Source organism: Heteronotia binoei, chromosome 6 (genome assembly GCF_032191835.1).
Source record: "Heteronotia binoei isolate CCM8104 ecotype False Entrance Well chromosome 6, APGP_CSIRO_Hbin_v1, whole genome shotgun sequence".
Classification (NCBI taxonomy): Eukaryota; Metazoa; Chordata; class Lepidosauria; order Squamata; family Gekkonidae; genus Heteronotia; species Heteronotia binoei.
In genome coordinates, this window is record NC_083228.1 from 27,228,163 (window position 1) to 27,247,872 (window position 19,710).

General features: G+C 43.6%; 1 protein-coding gene across 1 annotated transcript; it reads left to right on the forward strand.

The window, feature by feature from the left end:
* The first annotated feature begins 376 nt into the window (after positions 1-376).
* On the forward strand, positions 377-4,496 carry FAM241B (family with sequence similarity 241 member B). Its single transcript, XM_060241171.1, has 2 exons — positions 377-534; positions 1,338-4,496. The coding sequence occupies exons 1-2, from the start codon at positions 451-453 to the stop codon at positions 1,611-1,613; spliced, it is 360 nt and encodes a 119-aa protein (XP_060097154.1). The 5' UTR covers positions 377-450; the 3' UTR covers positions 1,614-4,496.
* Positions 4,497-19,710: the final 15,214 nt, after the last annotated feature.

Below are 19,710 nucleotides of genomic sequence, written 5' to 3' on the forward strand. Positions count from 1 at the left end.
TAGCCAATCCTCCAAGAGCTCCAAGCCCCCTGATATAGCCAATCCTCCAAGAAAGAAAGTGTGGGGTTTCTTAGTTTAGGGCCTATTGGAAGCTTCAGGAGGACTGGCTACATCAGGGGTGTGTGGCCTAATATGCAAAGGAGTTCCTGCTACAAAAAAGCCCTGATTATCATACTGTGCTGGATGTCCTTTTCATTTATATAAACTCTGAAGGTGGAAGGAGAATTGTGATTGGTGTTAGCCCCTGTGGGTATGGAGCAAGAAGTAGTTGTATTCTTTGCAGAGCACCTAGAACTGAATTAAAGGATGTGCCCATGTATGTGTGTATGGAATCAATATGCCCCAGCGTTGTTTTGACATCTTTCTACTTAAGAATAGCTGACCTCATTTTAAAACTCTTTCTCCCATGTGTTGCAGGTGTGGGAAGGCAAATACCGTGAAGCTCTAAAGATGGTGAGGATTTTGGCCAATGGAGACATTGTACAAGATGATGATCCTCGCGTGAGACAGAATGCTCAGAACTCATCCCGGCTGGTGAGGACAAATATAGATTTTCCATGATACTTGGGATTACTACTGGAAGAACTGAGAGGGTATGAATGAATGCTGAATAATGTATTTTAATAACAGTTTTCTGGACTAGATGGAAAGAAGAGGATCCTTTTCAGAGCAACATATGAGCCTGATAACAAATTAGTCCAGCATAAGCTTTTGTGAATCAGACCTCACTTCATCAGATGCATGAAATGTACATCTATAAAGTTATGAGCAATAAAAGGGCAAGTTGGCCAACATCTCCGGAGCCACTTCTGTCCTTCTGTCATTCTTAACATTATCCTTGCTGCGGTTACAAAGGGATCCGGGCCCCTTAAGGCTCCATAGGTTGGTGCTATTGTTAAGATACTGACTGCAAAATCCTGTGCTAGGTGGATATTCCAAAGCGGTTATTTAGGCGCTGTAGTTTGCCTGACTAATATCCAGAAGTTTTGGCTCTTTTTAAAAAGCATAACAGTAGTTTTCATGTTTTCTTGCGTATGTTTTCATTGTGCATTAAGGCCTTTGGATAGCTGCATTGCGTTCTCTTTGAGGATGAGATAGAAATATTTTAAATAAAAAAAACTATTGCTCACAGATGGTGTTGGTTAGAGTTCAGTAGAGTTCAGCCTTGTCGCACTTCTCTCCCAAAACTGCCTCCAGGGGAGTAAATGGGCTCAGTGACTGTGCTTCTGATCCTGCTCTCTCTATAGATCCCTCTTTCTATGAATCCAGTTTATGGGAAATTTATGATTTCATTCCCTTTCTCTGTGTCTGTTTCCCCCCCCCCCCCTCTCCCGCAGGGTTTTTTCAACACCACGACGAATGCAGGCTCAACCCCCAATCAGCGCTTCCAGCAGCAGTCACAGAACCGGGGGGCTGGGCCAGAGGAGCGCTCGCCATTTGCAGACCTCAACCACCAGCTGGTCAACATGGGCTTCCCCACTTGGAACCTCGGCAATCACGTGGTGCAGCCCTTGATGTCCATCCTGTTGCTCTTCCTGCTTCTGATGTTTGGGATTCGTGGCCTCCTCTTGGTCGGTCTCATCTATGTCGTTTCCCACTTAACCCAGCGATGACGGGGCCTTCCCGACAGGCCTGGCTAGAGCAGAGAGGCTGGGGTTTCTTGTTGGGCGTGGGTGTGTTGGAGAGAAAGTGTGGGGTGTGTGTGTTTGTGTGTGTGTGTATGTGTAGGGTTCTCGGTTGAGAACCTTTGCGTATAAAATGCTCGGGGAACAGGAGTGGACGTCTGGGACATACTTGGCAAATGAGCTCATGAGGATAGTGCAGCTTGCACATGAACTACCTCCAGATGAGTCCAAGAATTGGCTTGCTCTTCACAGCACCTGCAACTATATATGTATGTATGTTTGGCAGTGGATTGGGGGTGGTGGTGAAGCATGGGCTTGGATCCAGACTACATTGGTAATATCCACCTTCCCACTGCAGCCCTCCCTGCCATTCCTCGGGGTCTCTTATCCCTCGGGAGCAGCATTTTGTAGAGATTGGTGGGCTGGGCAGTTCCAGTAGTCCACTGGAAAATTCAGTCTGGGTCCAACCTGTAGTTTCTCTGCTGAAGGACTGAGAAGGCAGCAGCTGGATCTCTAAGTAAACAAAACAAACAGAAATCTAGTTTGTACAAGGCAGGATTTTTCATATCTGAAGATGAAGCAAATGTTGACTGCGCTCTGGGATAGGAAGTAGCTCTGTACGCTAGTTGAGATAAGTACTCACTAGCTTCCAATGAAGGCATCGCTATCACATACTTGCTTCCAAAACATGGATCCAGTTTTTTAAAATGTGACAGTGTCTGGAGATTTAAATCCGAATAGTTTTAAGAGTTTCTTCTAAAAGAAAGCAGCAACTTGCCCATATTGAAGTCCAGCCATGCTTATTCAGAATACTTTTCTCACTCTCCTACTTCAGTTAAAAGGTAACACCTTCCTGCCTTCAATGGGATTTCATACAGAAGAAAGTTCCACTCAGGAGCTCCATCTTCAGTTTGAGAATTTTCTGCCATGAGAAGTTAAATAAAACACATCCCTTTAACACAAGCGGGACTTACAGCCAGATTCTAAGTATGTACATGGAAGTAAACCCCCATGGATATCTGTGGAATATGCTTAAAAAAATTGTGCCTGTGATTATAGCCATATTTGTTTATGTTTTCAATTTATACCCACCAGCATAGTTCACTGGAAAATTCTTGGGGAGGCTTATTTATAACAATAAAATATAGATTGGTAAAATACCAAACTTTATATTCAAAAGAAGAGTATAGCAATAAAAACACTAAAAATCAGATCAGTAAAATAACATGCTTTGTAATTAAAAGAAATAAAGCAATAATAGCACTAAAAATCTTATAGGAGTACTGAAGTCCCTAAGTAAAACTTTAATACAGTTTTTTTTTTGTTGGGGGGGGGGGAATCTCCAAAATGGTCAGCATAACAGAATAGCCTTCATTGACCTGCTAAAAGTCAACATGCCTCCTGAATTTTCATGAAAGAGCCCCCTCATCCTGGTCAGTTTGAGATGAGATAATGCCAGCGCTCAAAATAAGGCATTATACTTACTTTCTGTTGAAATCAGTGGACTGTGGTATCTTTTTCTGAATTGTATCTTGTCAGTGTGATGCAAACTGGTCATTGAAGCAGAAGGAGCAGCAGATACTGTGGAGCTCCAGCTGCTGTATCTGGCAGTGGGAGCCTTTTGTATACATGGTGCTCTGGATTTCAGCTAGTGTTCATGTCTCTAGCAACTTCTGTCACCTGCCCTTTGGCTTTCTATGGTTTGATGCCACGTATATCTGTGTTCAGCGGGCATTTGTGCTGTTATCATTCAGACAAGTTGCTAGGTCATAGTTTGAGATGTCCCACCTCCAGGGTGAAATTCTAGCAGGAGCTCCTTTGCATATTAGGCTACACACCCCAGATGTAGCCAATCTTCCAAGAGCTGACAAGGTTCTTTTTTGTAAGCTCTTGGAGGATTGGCTACATCAGGAGTGTGTGGCCTAATATGCAAAGAAGCTCCTGCTAGAATTCCACCCCTGCCCACCTCCATTAAAAATGGAGAACAGCGGAAGAGAGGTGGGCTTGAGATGAAAAAATGTAGGAATGTTTGTTTTTAAAACGTTAACAGAAATGTGTTATGAATCACCCACGGCAGAAAATTCTCAAACTGAAGATGGATCTCCTGAGTAGAACTTTCTTTTGTATGAAATCCCATTGAAGGCAGGAAGGTATTACCTTTTAACTGAGGTAGGAGAGTGAGAAAAGTATTCTGAGTAAGCATGGTTGGACTTCGAGATGGGCAAATTTCTGCTTTCTTTTAAAAGCTAAGCTTGGTAATTTTGACCAGTCATAAAAATGCCCATACTGGAGCCAGAATTGAACTACCATTCCCAGTCTGTGGGGAAGTTAGAATCTGTATGTAAATACAGGTCTCGGAATTATTTTGGTTTAGCTCAATTGAGAATGGGGAGTGTGAAGGGCTAGTGGCTAAGGCAGCCTTCTTGTGGCCGTGTCATTTGGGAGAACTGCTGCCTCCACATGGGAAGGCCTGTACACACGCTTCCTTTAATTCGTGAAATTAGATGTGGAGGCCCCAGTGAGGTAGTTCACATGGGGGCTGCCTTATGTGATCCAGCCCATAGTCTTAAAATACTGTGTGTATGTGTGTGTGTGTGGCCTGGGGAGGAGCCTTACTGAGTGAATGTACAGTGGGCCAAGGTAAAGTGGTTACTGCTTCTGTTCAGTAAGCTGACTGAACTAGCAGCTCCTCAGTTAACTGCACTTTTCTAGATCCCAGTGGAACATGATAGGGGCATTGCTCCAAGCTGCTTCCTGTGTGAATAATGGCTCCCTACTTAAACAGTGTGTTGGAACAGAATTCAAGCAAGGAAATGCTATTTGTAATCTGCTTCTGTTTGTAACACAAATACATCTCTTTTCTCTTTCCAAGACGTTTCCAGCATTGATTCCCCCCCCCTTTAATGTTGGTCTAGTAAGGCGCATGTCACGAAAAATGAGAGACCCCTTCTCCTGTTTGCCTGCTCTAACTGCTGAGTTATCTTGAGGCCTTTGGGGCAGACTGCAACACATCTGTATTGGAACTCTTGCCACATCACACACAAAATCCACAATGCCTAACAGGTTTAGCCTCAAAGAGATCTGTAATAGTACTGCAGTAGCTCCTTCATTGCAGGTAATAAAGACCAGTAAACTAGAGAAGATTAAGTCAAAGGATGTAAGGAGTCCAACCATAATTTCCCCAACAAAAATCAGTTGCAACTCATTTTCAGGGACAGCAGTTTACAGACACTTCACAAACTTCCTTTGCCGGATTCTAACAGCTGCTGTTAACAATTACTTCAATACATGAAATGATTTAAATCACATTTTGGGAAGGAACACAATTTAAGAACATAAGAAGAGCCCTGCTGGATCAGACTGGTGGTCCATCTAGTCCAGCATCGTGTCTCACACAGTGGCCAACCAATTCCTCTGGAGGGTCAACAACGGCATAGAGGCCGAGGCCTTCTGATGATGTTGCCTCCTGGCTCTGGAATTTAGAGTTTTAGTGCTTCTGAATGTGAGATTCTCCTCAGTTGCCATGATTAGTAGCCATTTAAAGACCTTGCCTCCTTGGATCTATCTAATTCCCTTTTAAAACTGTTTATTCCTGTGGCCATTACTACATCCTCTAGTAGAAAATTCCACATTTTAACCACTCTGTTTAAACAAAGAAGTAAAATGTGTAAAGAACTCCAGAGGTTATGGTTTCTCACTAAAGGGAGGGAGTTGTTACATAATGGGGAGGAAATCTTTTTAAAAGGTTAATTTTTTAATGGCACAGAACAGTTTTGTAAAACCTGAAAGTCATCAAGGGAAAGCAGGAGTGGAATAATCATTTATTAAAAGACTATAACTCTGATTAATGTATTATAAAATACAGATGACTGTTAAGCCTTACCTGCTGGGTAAAGAAATTTTATTCTATGGAAACCGTGGGGGTACAGAAAAGAGAAGGGAGAAGGGGTTATGCTACATAATTATCTTTATCAAAGACACAGTGCACAATATATAGGACAAATTTTCCCTTTCATCGCTGTCATAATTTTTACAATATCTATAAAATACATAATTTTTATTTCTATCGAGATACAATTTTTATAATTTACATTTTGAGTTTCAAACTTCATAACTAATCTGTTTTGACTACAACACTCATTTCACTTTTACTATATATTCAGTATAACATTTTCACCACTTCTATATATCCATTAGTATCCTTAATAGATAAGTAGCGTATCACAGTATAAAATAACGTTTATTATATCTTATATGGAGAACCCATTTGTATTTGAGATATTACATTTGGTACCAATTTTCATTCTGTTTCATTATCATATATTTGTATATGATATTTTCTCACTTTACGTTTGTCTTCTGCTAGCATACTACACAAAATAGCATTTTGTCATGATTTACCCAAATGATATTGTACTAAATTCTCTCTTGATCACTCTCCACTTGACCCTTCAACCCAAGTTTGGAGCTCTATAGTAAAAAAATACACAATTATTTCCTGTTTGTCTTATCCTTACAACTGCCCAAGGTCATCCAGTGAGCTTGATGGTGGAGTGGGGATTTGAACCCAGCACTCTCTGCCTAATTCAAAACATTAACCCAGAGTACCATACCATTACACCTGATTCTTGGTCAAGTCCCATGAACTCTTCATGACTGAATGAAAGGGAAAAGTCTGAGGAAACTGAGTATCATATTGTACCCAAATACAGAGGAGTCAGCCATGTTAGTCTGTTGCTGCAAAATAGTAATGAGTCCAGCAGCACCTTTAAGACTGTCAGATTTTCTGCTAAAAAAAATTGGTTAGTCTTAAAGGTGCTACTGGACTCTTTACTATTTGCACACTCCTGATTCTGTCAAGAGTATGTAACTTGTATGGCAGAGGCCTGTCTGTTGTCATAAGCAGATTAATAGGTAAACTACTTGCTTACAAAACTTCATCAGAGCTCTCTCTGGGGTCACCTGTGCTGTGACGTCCTGGCTCACTCTGTGATGGACAAAAATAACCACAAAATGATGCTTAAACTCATCACTGTTCCCTCCCTGACTTGTTCCTGCCATCTTTTCCTTTCAGTTTCTGAGAGAAATCGCTGTGAGAGATGAACCTTTAGTGCTTGGAGCCCAATTCACTCAATAACCTCAGATGACAGAACTGATCTTGTTAGTAACTTACGTGTCAGCTGGTTGGAGAAGTGATGCTTCCTGTAATAAAGGAATAATGAGGACATGAGGGATGCAGGTGCCTTTGCTGTGGGTGTGTTAAATCTGTAGGCCTAATCCCTTAAGTAACTAGGTTTCTGTGCTCAGTTGAATTTGAAGCATGGCCGTTCAGACAGGGCTGAGACGCAACAAGGGTGCTTTTCGTATATACCCTGGCATTTGGGGTAGTGACCACTGTAAAGGAAATAGCCTCAACAGAGGGCCAGACTGATGGTGGGCCTAAGCCCCTCTTCCAAACGGTCTTCCTGTTGAGCTCTGTTACTTATCTGCATCCTTCCTTAGCCTCCTTCATTACTTGGGGGCAATGACACTTGTGACCCCTGCTATAAAATGTGAATTGAAAACTCTTACCTGCAAAGACGTGTGCAAGTGTGCTATAGCAATTAAGAGTGGTGGAACAGGCCCTAGGAGACTGGAGTTCAAATTCCTGCTTGCCATAAAATGTATTGAGTGGCCCTGGGCCTGTCATTCTCTGTCAGCCTAACATTCCTCACAGAAAAGAGCCGGGAGCACCTTAAAGACTGACACAATTTGTGCAGGGGATGAGCTTTCATGAGTCACCATTCACTTTTGAAGCTCATCCCCTGCCACAAATTTTGTTAGTCTTTAAGGTGCTACTAAGACTCCTGCTGTTTTCTACTGCTACAGACAAAGGTTGATATACCTCATAAGAGTTATTCTGAGGGTAAAATGGAGGAGGGGAAAACTATGTATACTTCCTGGAGCTCCTGGAACGAAGAGCAAGGTAATATGCACCACATAGTTAAGTAGACATGGAGATAAGAAATGGACATGTAATTACAAATCCCTGCTTTGTGCGTATATGAAGATGTACTTCCCCACTAATGTTTTCAAATATTTACCATTCAAGACCTATCTGCAGCTGGGACCCCTCCTTCATACATGGATTCAGTTGTGAGGGAATAACATTTCTTTTGGCAACGGCCGCAGTGTCTCATCTACCCTGATGCAGTTTGCATTCCATATACCCAGCTGTATTTTTTCAAGGTTTATTTAGAGGGAATAAGTAAGTTACAGAGTTTTTGAGCCTGCTAGAGGCAGAGGGAAGGATAACCTCTGTGTTTAAAAAGCTCCTTGAACCAATTTTCAGAGAAGACCATTTGCAAATCAGTTTGCAGCAATTCAAGAAGCCCTTTAAGGTAGATGCTGAGCTGATACAGTTTAGTACACCTTCCAGTGATGTCAGAGGTGTGTGCCATATGCAAATAAGTTGTGCTAATGAGCTCTGGCACCTCTTTTTCTGCAAAATGGCCATTATGCCCTCTCACTCTTCTTCAGAACAAATGCTCACCCCCACCCTGCTACTTTGCAATGAAGATGTCTATGCCCAGCAAGGCATTAAAACCATGAAGTGAAGGTTGTAAGGTGCAACCTCTATTACATATATTACAAACATTTTCTGCTCTCTGGAGGCAAGAGGTCGGGTTAGGGTTCCCAATCCCCAGGTGAGGGCAGGGGATCCCCCGGTTTGGAGGCCCTCCCCCCGCTTCAGGGTCATCAGAAAGCGGGGGGAAGGGGAGGGAAATGTCTGCTGGGAACTTTATTATTCCCTATGGAGATTTATTCCCATAGAAAATCATGGAGAATTGATCTGTGGGTATCTGGGGCTCTGGGGGGGGGCTGTTTTTTGGGGGTAGAGGCACCAAATTTTCAGTATAGGATATAGTACCTCTTCCCAAAATACCCCCCAAGTTTCAAAAAGATTGGACCAGGGGGTCCAATTCTATGAGCCCCTAAAGAAGGTGCCCCTATTCTTCATGATTTCCTATGGAAGGAAGGCATTTAAAAAGGTGTGCTGTCCCTTTAAATGTGATGGCCAGAACTCCCTTTGGAGTTTAATTATGCTTGTCACAGCCTTGATCTTGGCTCCACCCCTAATGTCTCCTGGCTCCACCCCCAAAGTCCCCAGATGTTTCTTGAATTGGACTTGGCAACCCTAGGTCGGGTCTAGAACTCGGGTCTTTAACCTTTTCCAGCCCTTGTGCACCGTTGGCATTCTGATATAGCATGAAGGGCGCAGCCACAAAATGGCAGCTGCAGCTTAACTTTAGTCGCTGTCACGGGAACGTTTTAAAAAACAATCTGCACAGCCAATCAAAAGCTTCCTGGCAAAAGTCCCATTCGCTTTTAAAAACTATTTGGGAAAGGAGCCAGCAAGTGCCATGGCGCACTTGGGTACCATGTGGGGAACACCAGGTCTCCCCCTAGTGGCTGCTGCTGTTGCTCAGCCGAGAGAGGCAAGAGGGAAAGGGCGGGCTAGAGGCTGATGCTAGGGGCCATTTGCAGGGGATGACAGCACACTCTGTGTCTAAAGGGGGCTCCTCCAGCCCTGTGCTCACTCTCAGACCCCCAGTTCAAACCCCATGTGCCCGTTTCCTGCTGGATCTGAAACAGCTTTACCTGCAGCGCCCTCCTTCGCCCTGCTGGACGGAGGTGGGGGAGCAGGGGAGCGTCAGGACCCCGTAGGAGAAGTGCGGGGGTGGGAGGGACCGCCTCGGAGAAGCGCAGCGCAGAAGGCGGGGGGCGGGATGGTGGACGGACGGCGCCGCCTCTGGTTGCAGCTGCCGGCAGCGGGGCGTGAATGGGGTGAATAGTTTCACAGCTCACCGGGCGGCGAGATGACTGCATTTCATTCGAGCTGAATGGGCGCCTCCCTCGAGCGCGATGACATTTTCATTGCCAACTAACAAGGGGAGAAATCCAATTACCCCACAAAGGGGCTCCCTAATAGGCCACGCCGGCCATCCATCCATCAGCAGCACAAAGGGAGGGAGGGCTGGAGCAACTGGGCCTGGGACTGAAAGAGAGCAGCATCAGGAAGGTTCGAGAGAGGGAGCCCGACAGCTCGGCTGGGAAGTGTCACTTTCAAGCAGCCGGTCTTTGCATGCCGCCTGGAGAGGCTGTTTGCACTCAAGCCCCTTGGACTGGCTCTACTAGGCTTGCCATCCCCAGGTGGGGGCAGGGGATCCCCTGGTTTGGAGGCCCTCCGCCCCTTCAGGATTGTCAGAAAGCGGCGGGGGGTGGGGAGGGGAGGGAAATATCTGTTGGGCGTTATTCCCTATGGAAACCGATTCCCATAGGAAATAATGGAGAATTGATATGCAGGTATCTGGGTCTCTGGGGGGCTGTTTTTTTGAGGTAGAGGCTCCAAATTTTCAGCATACCACCTAGTTCTTCTCCCCAAATTACCCTCCAAGTTTCAAATGGATTGGAGCAGAGGGTCCAATTTTATGAGCCCCAAAAGAAGGTGCCCCTATCCTTCATTATTTCCAATGGAGGGAAGGTATGTAAAAGGTGTGCGGTCCCTTTAAATGGGATGGCCAGAACTTCCTTTGGAGTTCAATTATGCTTTTCACAACCTTGCTCTTGGCGTCTCTCAATGTCTCCTGGCTCCGCCCCCAAAGTTCCCATATATTTCTTGAATTGAACTTGGCATCCCCAGGCTCAACATGCCTTTGTGCCCGTCTTGAAAGTGGGAGGGGGGGCAGGGTCCAGGAGCCCCTCTTCGGGGCACTGTTTGTAGGGTGAGCCAGAAAGTGCCATTTTGTCCAAGTCGTCTTTTTAAAAAAATTTAGAAATATGGGGCAGTAAGTGATGCAGGAAAAGTGGCCTTTTTAAATGGGCATTTCTGGGCATTTCTGGGATCTGTTAAAGGGCAGAACTGATTGCTATGAGGAATGCAGAGAGCAGCAACCCCCTGTCCCACCACCTTTTCGCTGTGACTTCTTGGAGCTGAGAGTCTCCCTGCCTCCTGCCCTGCAATCAGTAGCCAGTGAGGTGGGGCTATGGGTAGGGATGCCAGGTTGAGAAATACTTGGAAATTTGGGGTGGAGGGGTGGGGTGGAGCCTGTGGAGGGCAGGGGTTAGGGAGGGACCTCATCAAGTCTACCCTCCTAAGCACCATTTTCTCAAAGGGGGCTATTCTTGATATCTGGAGATCAATGAAAATCACAGGAGATCTCCAGGTACCACCTGGAGGTTGGCAACTCTAGCTGTGGGAGGGCTCATGAACTTATCACAGGGATGTGGTGGCACACTTTTTTTCCCTCCTGGAAGTTGGGGGGAATGCTGATGCTTTCATTGGCAGCCCAATATTGGCTTATTGTCCAATTTGGCCCAACTCATGGTGTAGGTGCCAGTTCTTCCATTCCCACACACAGACATGAATTCCAAGGGCTTCGGAAAAACATAGCTCTTGTCTTCTTGGGGGCATGTCCTCTTCTGCATTTGAAAGCAGGAGGCACGACAAGTCTAAGACTCCCCCCTTCCTCGATAATATAATGGGTGTTGGCCACTCCAGAGTGGTCGGACATCTCCATGGAGACATAGGAAATTAAAAATGTGATTCTTGGTAGTGCCTTTTTCTTACTTTTATGTTTCTTACTTCTGCTGTTGGTCCTGATGCGTGGTATAAAATAGTGCTGGTTGGCAGCACCCAAACAAGGAGCTTAATGATACTTCGCATTTAATTAGCATTCAAGGTCCGGAACACTTCCAATGGGTTGTATCTCTGCAACTTTTGAAGCAGTTCCTCCAATGCAGATCAGTATTATCTTCATATTGCAAAGGATGCTAAGTGAAGAGTAGATTGCCTAAAGCCCCCTTCTGAGTTCACCATGGCAGAGGAAAGATTCAAATTTGGGGATTCCCAGTATGTGATCCAATCCTGTACACACGTACAGGCACCCCCACTGAATTCAGTATTGCAGACGCTCAGGTAAGTGTTCAGAAGATTCCTTCCTGTTGAGTATTTCCCAGCCAGGACATTACACTAACAGCTAAAATGTACGTTCTGTTGGGCTACCCATAATTCATCTCTCTCTCTCTTTCTCAAAAGTCATCTTTGGGCGCTGAGACTAATCATCACACACACACACCTCATAGGGCATTGGGGTGGGGAGGAAGGAAAAGATCTTAAAAGATATCAAATCGAATAAATAATAAAAAGGCATGTACTTTTGTAGACAAAATATGTAACAATGTATAAAAATAAAGAACCCAAAGAATATTATTACAAGATTCCACAGAGAAACTGAACTTCAGCTACGGTTTGACCAACAAGAATGTACTTGGATTTCAGTCTGATTTCCAAACCTGAATCTTAACTGTAATAACAATGAGCTCTCTAGAATTCCAGCAGGGTGCTTTGAGTAAAGGCTGGCTCCCCACACCCAACATTTGCTGCCTAGAGCTGAAACAAGTTTTGTAGGGAAAAATTCTCACAGAAATTTGCTTGCAGAATTTCAAATGCACCTTCAGTTAACTGAGACCCACTGCTACCGTTGCCTGCTGTGGATGCTACTATGTTTATTTTTGTTTTCCTTAAGGTGTAAAATTATCAGCTGTAACAAGCTGCTTTAAAATGTGTTACCAAGAGGAGTCTGAACAAGGCAGACTCGGAGGAAGGCAGCCGCTTGTCTCTTCGCTCCTACTAACGCTAAGTTGTTTTAATCTTTTAACTTTTATCTTGCCTTGATGGAAGGAATTGTTTTTAAATAATCTTATCCTATCACCTCACTTTTGATATTTGGTGCCTCTGTTTTGTCTTTCCCAAGCTCTGGTTGTTTAATTAGTCAATAAGCCTCTGCCTTCGTTTTCCTAATCAGAAGCTGCTGCAGCTAATGACCTACAGCTGAAGTTTTATAAAGTTTTATAAAGTTTTACACAGTCTTAGCCTGTCTCTCAAAGACAGGGTTTTGTTTTTTTTGTGTGTTTTTTAGAATCTTTTAATTTGAACTGAAGGTTGAAATTAAGTCAACTCCTGCAAAGCAACAAGGCGGAGTGCAGTCGGCTACAGAGTTGGCTCTGACAAATTTGGCTTTTAAAGATATTTTACGATATTCTTAGCAGATGTTGTGGCTTTTATCTGTAAGTTTTAAGACATTAGTTGTTTGGTATTTGTTTTATTTATTTATTTATTTATTCATTTTTATCAGGACAGGGCTAATTGCCACCCAACAGAACCCTCTTAATGGCATCAGGCAAGCGGCCAAGAGAAGTGGAGGAGGAATCTGCTTCTTTGCCACTTTGCAAACAGTTCAGGATAGAGGACTTTTTTACCTTAAACAATAAGTCCAAATCTGCTCTGCCATCATTTGCTATTGAAACATCGAATCGCTTCTCCCCTTTAGAAGACGAGGTAGAGCCTGCTGAAAAGGAGGAACCGACTAATGAATTGACTAATGAGTCTGATCACGAGGATGGCGTTGACTCTCAACTCCTGTCTGGGGTGGGGGCTTTAAAGGTGCAGCAGAGTCAGCATGATAATGAAGAAAGATCCATGTCTTCTGACGAACTTGCCCCAATTACCCTTATTGCAAGCACAGTGGATTGTATCTTTAAAAAGTTAAAGAGTTTAGAAGACCAAATTCTTGACCTTTCTTTAGAACTAAAGAGACTATCAGTGTCAATGGATAAAGTCTACTTAGCCCAGCTGGATGATACCTCTATTGGAGCTCTAGCCCCTTTAAAGCGATGTCCGTCTGCAACTCAGGAGGTTGATCCCCGGAGCTCCTTTACGGAGTCTAAGGTCAGCGTGGGCCTTAAAAGGAACGTGCAACAATTGGTTCTACAGCCCAATAAGGTTTGCATCACTGTTTGTCCTTATGGCAGGAAGACCCCATGCTGGAGAAGTAAACTTTTAGCTAAATCCCATCTCTGTGAACTTCTTCATCTGAACTATCACAAAATTGACTTGGTTACCATTGAATCTCTTAATGATCAGTCTCAAATGCAGAGGATTCTGCTTACCTTTCAATCCTCCAACATTCCTTCACTAATTTTGAGGCGAAAGAATTACCTATGGTCAAAGGGGGTTTTCCCTGTTCGATCTTTTATTAACTCTCAAACTAATGCTCTGCTGCCTAACCTGTCCGCAGGGATCAGGACACGAAGTAATCCCCATCTCTTGAAGAACGCATCATCTTCAGCGGCAAAAGATAAGGCTGCAATGTGTCTTAAGGTATCCAGATCTGGTCAGTCCCAAGCAAACCCCGAGTTGCATAATGAGTAATCAGTGCAGCCCTCTATGGATGTGACGCATAGTCCCCTTAATGTCTCATTAGAAGATGACCTTTTGCAGTCATTTGGGAGTCTTCCAGCAAAAGATCAACAGGCGATACTCATAAGACTTGAAGGTACTAAGCTGCAGCTGCAAAGGTCTTTAGAGCCGGGGAAATCAGTTCCTTCAATCAACCTAGATCCTGCAAGCAACCCCCTGCCCCCTTGTCCCCCATCAGCTGACTTAATTGATCTGTCTATGGAACTCTCTCTAACTGGCTCAAGGGCACCCCAACATAATGGTTGTATTTTCACTGATGACTCCAGGGTTCTAGAAAGGATATCCATTATCGATTGACTACCAGCTAGGGAAGCCACAAGGAAGATCCACATCATCTCCTGGAACATTGCTGGGTGGAAGAGTAAAGCGAATGACTCAGATTTTTCGGACTTTTTGAAATCCTTTGATTGTGTCTTCCTTCAGGAAACATGGGCAGAAGACAGTTTTAGACTGACGGATTTTAAAGTTTTTAATCTCCCCGCTTATAGATCTCACTCTAAAGGTCGCAGTAAAGCAGGCATGGCTGCTTTGGTGAAATCCAGCTTACCATTTAAGGTGATCCTCCTGGATCCTTGCCCGCTAATTGCCCAGGCTTTATTGCTGTCCTCCCCAGCACTGACCCTAATCATGATTAATGTTTATTTAGCCCCTTCTAATGGTGAGCTGGAGTTAGATGCTGTCTGGGAGAAATTTTCTGACTATGTGACGTCTTTGTCTAGGAAATTCCATACTGCTCAGCTCATGATTTTTGGTGATTTTAATGCTCGGATAGGCAGTAACAATCAGAAATGGATCTCTCATTTTGGCTTTGAAGCGGTTGAATCCCCTCCACTACAACTATGTTTACCCCGTTGTTCTAAAGATACTTTAACCAATAAGGCGGGTCTTAGATTAATTGAATTCTGCATAGCGCACAATGTTATAATACTTAATGGTCTCTCCAAATTTCCAGCTGCAAATGACTTTACTTTTTTTTCCACAAGGGGTTGCAGTGTGATAGATTTTTGTGTGGGCTCACCCAACCTTCTGTCATCTATCGATAACTTTTACATCGATCCGCGCACAGAAAGTGACCACCTGCCCCTAACTCTATCCCTACGATTGGATCTGGAGGTTAATATGGTATCACCTTCCCAATCCATGAAGGCCCCTGAGAATGTTCTAAAAAAAATCAAGTGGTCCCCGGCCCTAGAAAGGGAGTTTTCTTCCCTCTTTGGCTCTGAAGCGCTATGCAGATTAAGGGATTCAATCATAAATTCCAATTCAGATGATTCAATCCTTTCAGGATTTTCATTATTAATTGATTATTGTAGTGCCAAAGCTAAACCGGTGATCTTGTCTAGGTCTAGTTTCTCCAGCTGGTTCGATACAGATTGTTTAGCTTGGAAACAAGAACTGAGAGCTCATTTTAAAGAGGCTTGTCACTCCAAAGACCAATCAAAAATTAAGGCCTACATTGCTTACAAGACAGCCTACCTGGAGCTTACTACATCCAAAAAGAAAGCTTTCTTTCAGAATAAATGGGTCCAACTTTACCACTCGATAAAATCTAACGATAATAAGGCCTTCTGGAGAATCATTTCAGGTAATCTAAAAAACAATTCTGTTACTGACCCAAATATCTCTGAGCAAACATGGGTTGATTACTTCTCTAACATTTTTGCTGCCCCATGTGTATCCCCTCCTATCTTAGCAAACCCCTCAGTTACTGATATGCCGGTCTGGCCTCCAGTAACTCTAGAGGAAATCAGTGAGTTATTGAAGGATTTAAAAGCGGGTAAAGCACCTGGCCCTGATGGCCTTCCCGCTGAGGTATTCACAAAGTTTGCCGATTGGTGGCTCTTGCCCCTTGCAAAATTGTTCTCTTTTATCGATCTGCATGGCTCCATCCCTGACTCTTGGCTTGACTCTATAATTATCCCAATATACAAAAAGGGGGGGTTGGAGTTACCAGAAAACTTCCGCCCCATTAGTTTATTATCTATAGTGGGCAAATTGTATGCAAAACATTTAGAACTCCGATTAACTGACTGGATGCGCCTAGGCAACATCATAGGTCCTGAACAGATCGGCTTCTCCAAAGGCAAATCTGCTATGGATCACTGCTGCACTCTGGCCTTCCTTGCTGAAAAATATATGCATACCGGGTCAAAAAAATTATATGCTGCCTTCATCGATTTGAAGGGTGCTTTTGATTCAATAGATAGAGCCCAACTATGGATCAAGCTTGGTTACCTGGGAATGGACCCTCGTTTGCTGTTTCTCTTGAGGAAACTTCATTCTAATACCTTTTGCCAAGTGAAATTTTCTTCTAGCGGTGACTTGACTAGTAAAATCCCAGTGTTAAAGGGGGTAAAACAAGGTTGTGTGCTGGCCCCACATCTTTTTAATTTATTTTTAACTGACCTGGCACAATTTTTGACCCCTATCAATGGTCATCCGCCTAAACTTGCAGGCCGAGCGGTCCCCTTATTACTTTATGCCGATGACACTACCATCCTCTCTTGTACAAGAGTGGGCCTGCAAAGGTATTTGAACGCCTTTTATGACTACTGTAATTGTAATTCACTTACTATCAATTATACCAAATCTAAAGTAGTTGTCTTTTCAAATTGCTGGGGCCCACAGAGATGGTTTATTGGCAATTCAACAATCGAGCAAACAAAAAATTTTAAATACTTGGGGATCACTTTTAACCACAAGTTAAGCTGGGTTTCACATCGTAACAACACCATCAACTTGGCTAAGTGTTCAGCTGCTCAAATTAAACAGTTTTTCTTTGCAAGGGGCAACCAATTAGTTCCAGCAGCTATTAAAGTATTCAAAGCCAAAACGCTTGCCCAAATCCTCTATGGTATCCCTATATGGATCTCAGCTTTTACCAGGAAAGTGGAGGGCATTCAAGCCTCATTCTTTAGACAAATTCTTGGTTTGCCAAAATGTGTGTCCTACTTTGCTCTCTGCTCTGAAGTGGGTCAGTCTTTGGTGGAGACAAAAGCCTGGATTGCAGTGTTTAAATTCTGGCTCAAAATTCATTTTAGAACAGATCCCAACAGCCTTCTTGATTGTATGAAAAGAGACCCATATATTTCGTCCTGGACAGCAGTGCTTCTGTCTAAACTCAATCAATTGGGGTTAGAGGTAGATGATTTTTCTACCTCTGAAGAGTCATATATCTTCAGATGTATTAAACTGAGACTGTGGGAATTGGAGGAAACGAAATTACGGCCAACTCTCCCTTATACTTGCTCTCCAGCTTCCTTAGGTCTTTATGCTTTTTGTGGCAAAATGCCCAATTATCTATCAGACCTAACCACTCCAAGTCATCGCAGGGCATTTATGTTGGCCAGACTAAACGCGTTTCCCTCCAAAGTTTTACAAGGGAGATATCAGCGAGTCCCTTTAGCCGACAGACTTTGCTCCTGTGGAGCGAATACCCCTGACTCAATCCAGCATATATTGCTTGATTGTTCTTTTTACCATAACCTCCGTAAAGATTTATTTGGCAAGCTTTCTTTTTCTCCAGATTTGTCTATTCTGCCACCCTGTTATTATTTATTGAGTGATACTGAGGGGGTGGTTAGTGAGGCTGTGGCAAAATTTCTGGCTGACATCCTTAAATTTAATTCTGAGCATGTTTGAATGTATCTGTAAGCTCGGTTTTATTTTGATTTTATCTCCAATGTTTAAATTTTTATATTCTGTGTATTTTTATCTGAATCTATTATGCCATTAAAGGTTTGGTATGGTATGGTGTTACCAAGAGAATAATTAGCATTTTAAATGAACTTTAAGATAAAATGTTTTAAGACTTTCCGAAATTCAACAATTGCAGAATTTAAATGTGGTTGCCTCTGTTGTGTAGGCCTTTTTGTTCTTTCCTGTCCTGTTCAGTTCCTCACTTGCATCTGTGCCTGCCACATTTGGCCTTTTCCTTCTCCCAGTTTACTCTGCCATCTCTGCAATCAAACCCATCAATTTACCTGGCTGTTCAGAGGCAAGTCAGAATCCTAGAATCATAGAGTTGGAGGGGACCTCCAGGGTAATCTAGTCCACCCCCTGCACAATGCAGGAAACTCACAAACACCTCTCCCTAAATTCACAGGATCTTCATTGCCGTCAGATGGCTATCTAGCCTCTGTTTAAAAACCTCCAAGGAAGGAGAGCCCACTACCTCCCAAGGAATCCTATTCCACTCAGGAATCACTCTAATGGTCAGAAAGTTCTTCCTAATGTTGAGTCAGAAACTCTCTTGATTTTATTTCAACCGACTGGTTCTGGTCCTACCTTCCAGGGCCACAGAAAACAATTCCACACCATCCTCTATAGGACAGTCCTTCAAGTACTTGATGGTGATCATATCACCTCTCAGCCGCCTCCTCTCCAGGCTAAACATCTCCAGCTCCTTCAACTTTTCTTCATAGGACTTGGTCTCTAGACCCCTCACCATCTCCGTTGCCCTCCCCTGGACCTGTTCCAGCTCATCTATATCCTTCTTAAAATGTGGAACCCAAAACTGAACACAATGCTCTAGGTGAGGTCTTACCAGAGCAGAGCAGAGTAAAGCTCACATCACGTGATCTGGACACTATACTTCTGTTGATACAGCCCAAAATTGCATTTGCCTTTTTAGCCACCACATCACATTGTTGACTCATGTTCAGTGTATGATCCACTAAGACCCCTAGATCCTTTTTGCAGATACTACTGCTAAGACAAGTCTCCCCCATCCTATAATCATGCATTGGATTTTTCCTACCTACCATGCATTGGATTTTTCATGACATCCCCTGTGCTCCTGCCATGGCAGGGATAGGAATTCAAAGTGCTAGAGGCAGAGCCAGTGATGGGAAGCCCAATTGTTGGGGAAAGCATCTCCTGTAACACCTGCTGTCTCCGTTTACAGGTAACAAAATATATTTTAGGTGCAGCTTGGAAGTGCTTGATCTAGAAGGCCTGATAAGACAAAAATGTTCATAGTCCAGGATGTGGCCTGTCCAGGTGCATAGAGCCAAGATGTGATCTATGATCTGTCACTTGTTATTTACCTTTTCAATACAGTCTGTCCTCATCACAACTCTTGTGAGGTCTGGGTTCAAATTGCCATTTGTGCCATAGAAGCTCACCGGGAGACCTTGGGCCTGCCACACTGTCTCAGCCTAACTTACCTTACAGGGTTGTTGTGAGGAGAAAAGAATGATGCAAGTTGCCTTCTGGTCCCAAATGGGGAGAAAGGCAGAGTACAAATGAAGGAAATAAATAAATGCATATATTGATCCCTTTAATGCTTCATCTAGAAAGCCTGAAATCACTTTAATGATGCAACCATAATCCTTTGGTGCCAGTTGGTTGTGGTTGAGAGTGGTGGATTCTAATCTGGAGAACAAGGTTGGATTCCCCACTCCTCCTCATGCAGCCAGTTGGATGACCTTGGGCTGATCCCAGTTTTCTGAGCTCTCTCAGCCCCACTTAACTCACAGGGTGTCTTGTGGGGAGAGGAAGAGAAAGGCAATTGTAAACTCTTTTTGAGTAGTGAAAAGTGGAGTATAAAAACCAACTCCTCCCCCTCCACTCCCCCTCTCCCCCCTCCTCCTTTTGTTTATGTATCTGTTTATATGTAGTCCTCCTTGGTCACTGAGACTCAAGACAGAGCAATCAATGGAATGAGGACAGCATGAACCAGAACACAGTCATGATCCCATCTGCTCTTAGAAGCAAATGAGAAAGTGGCAGAAGCCAAAGTGAAGGTGGCAACTGCAAAGGCACTTCCATGGTGCCACTTCT

Bases quoted from the DNA above. Each gene is read 5' to 3' on its own strand.
- FAM241B (XM_060241171.1), top strand. From the start codon at position 451: ATGGTGAGGATTTTGGCCAATGGAGACATTGTACAAGATGATGATCCT. The intron at 535-1,337 runs GTGAGGACAAAT...CCTCTCCCGCAG, and splicing joins CTCAGAACTCATCCCGGCTG to GGTTTTTTCAACACCACGAC.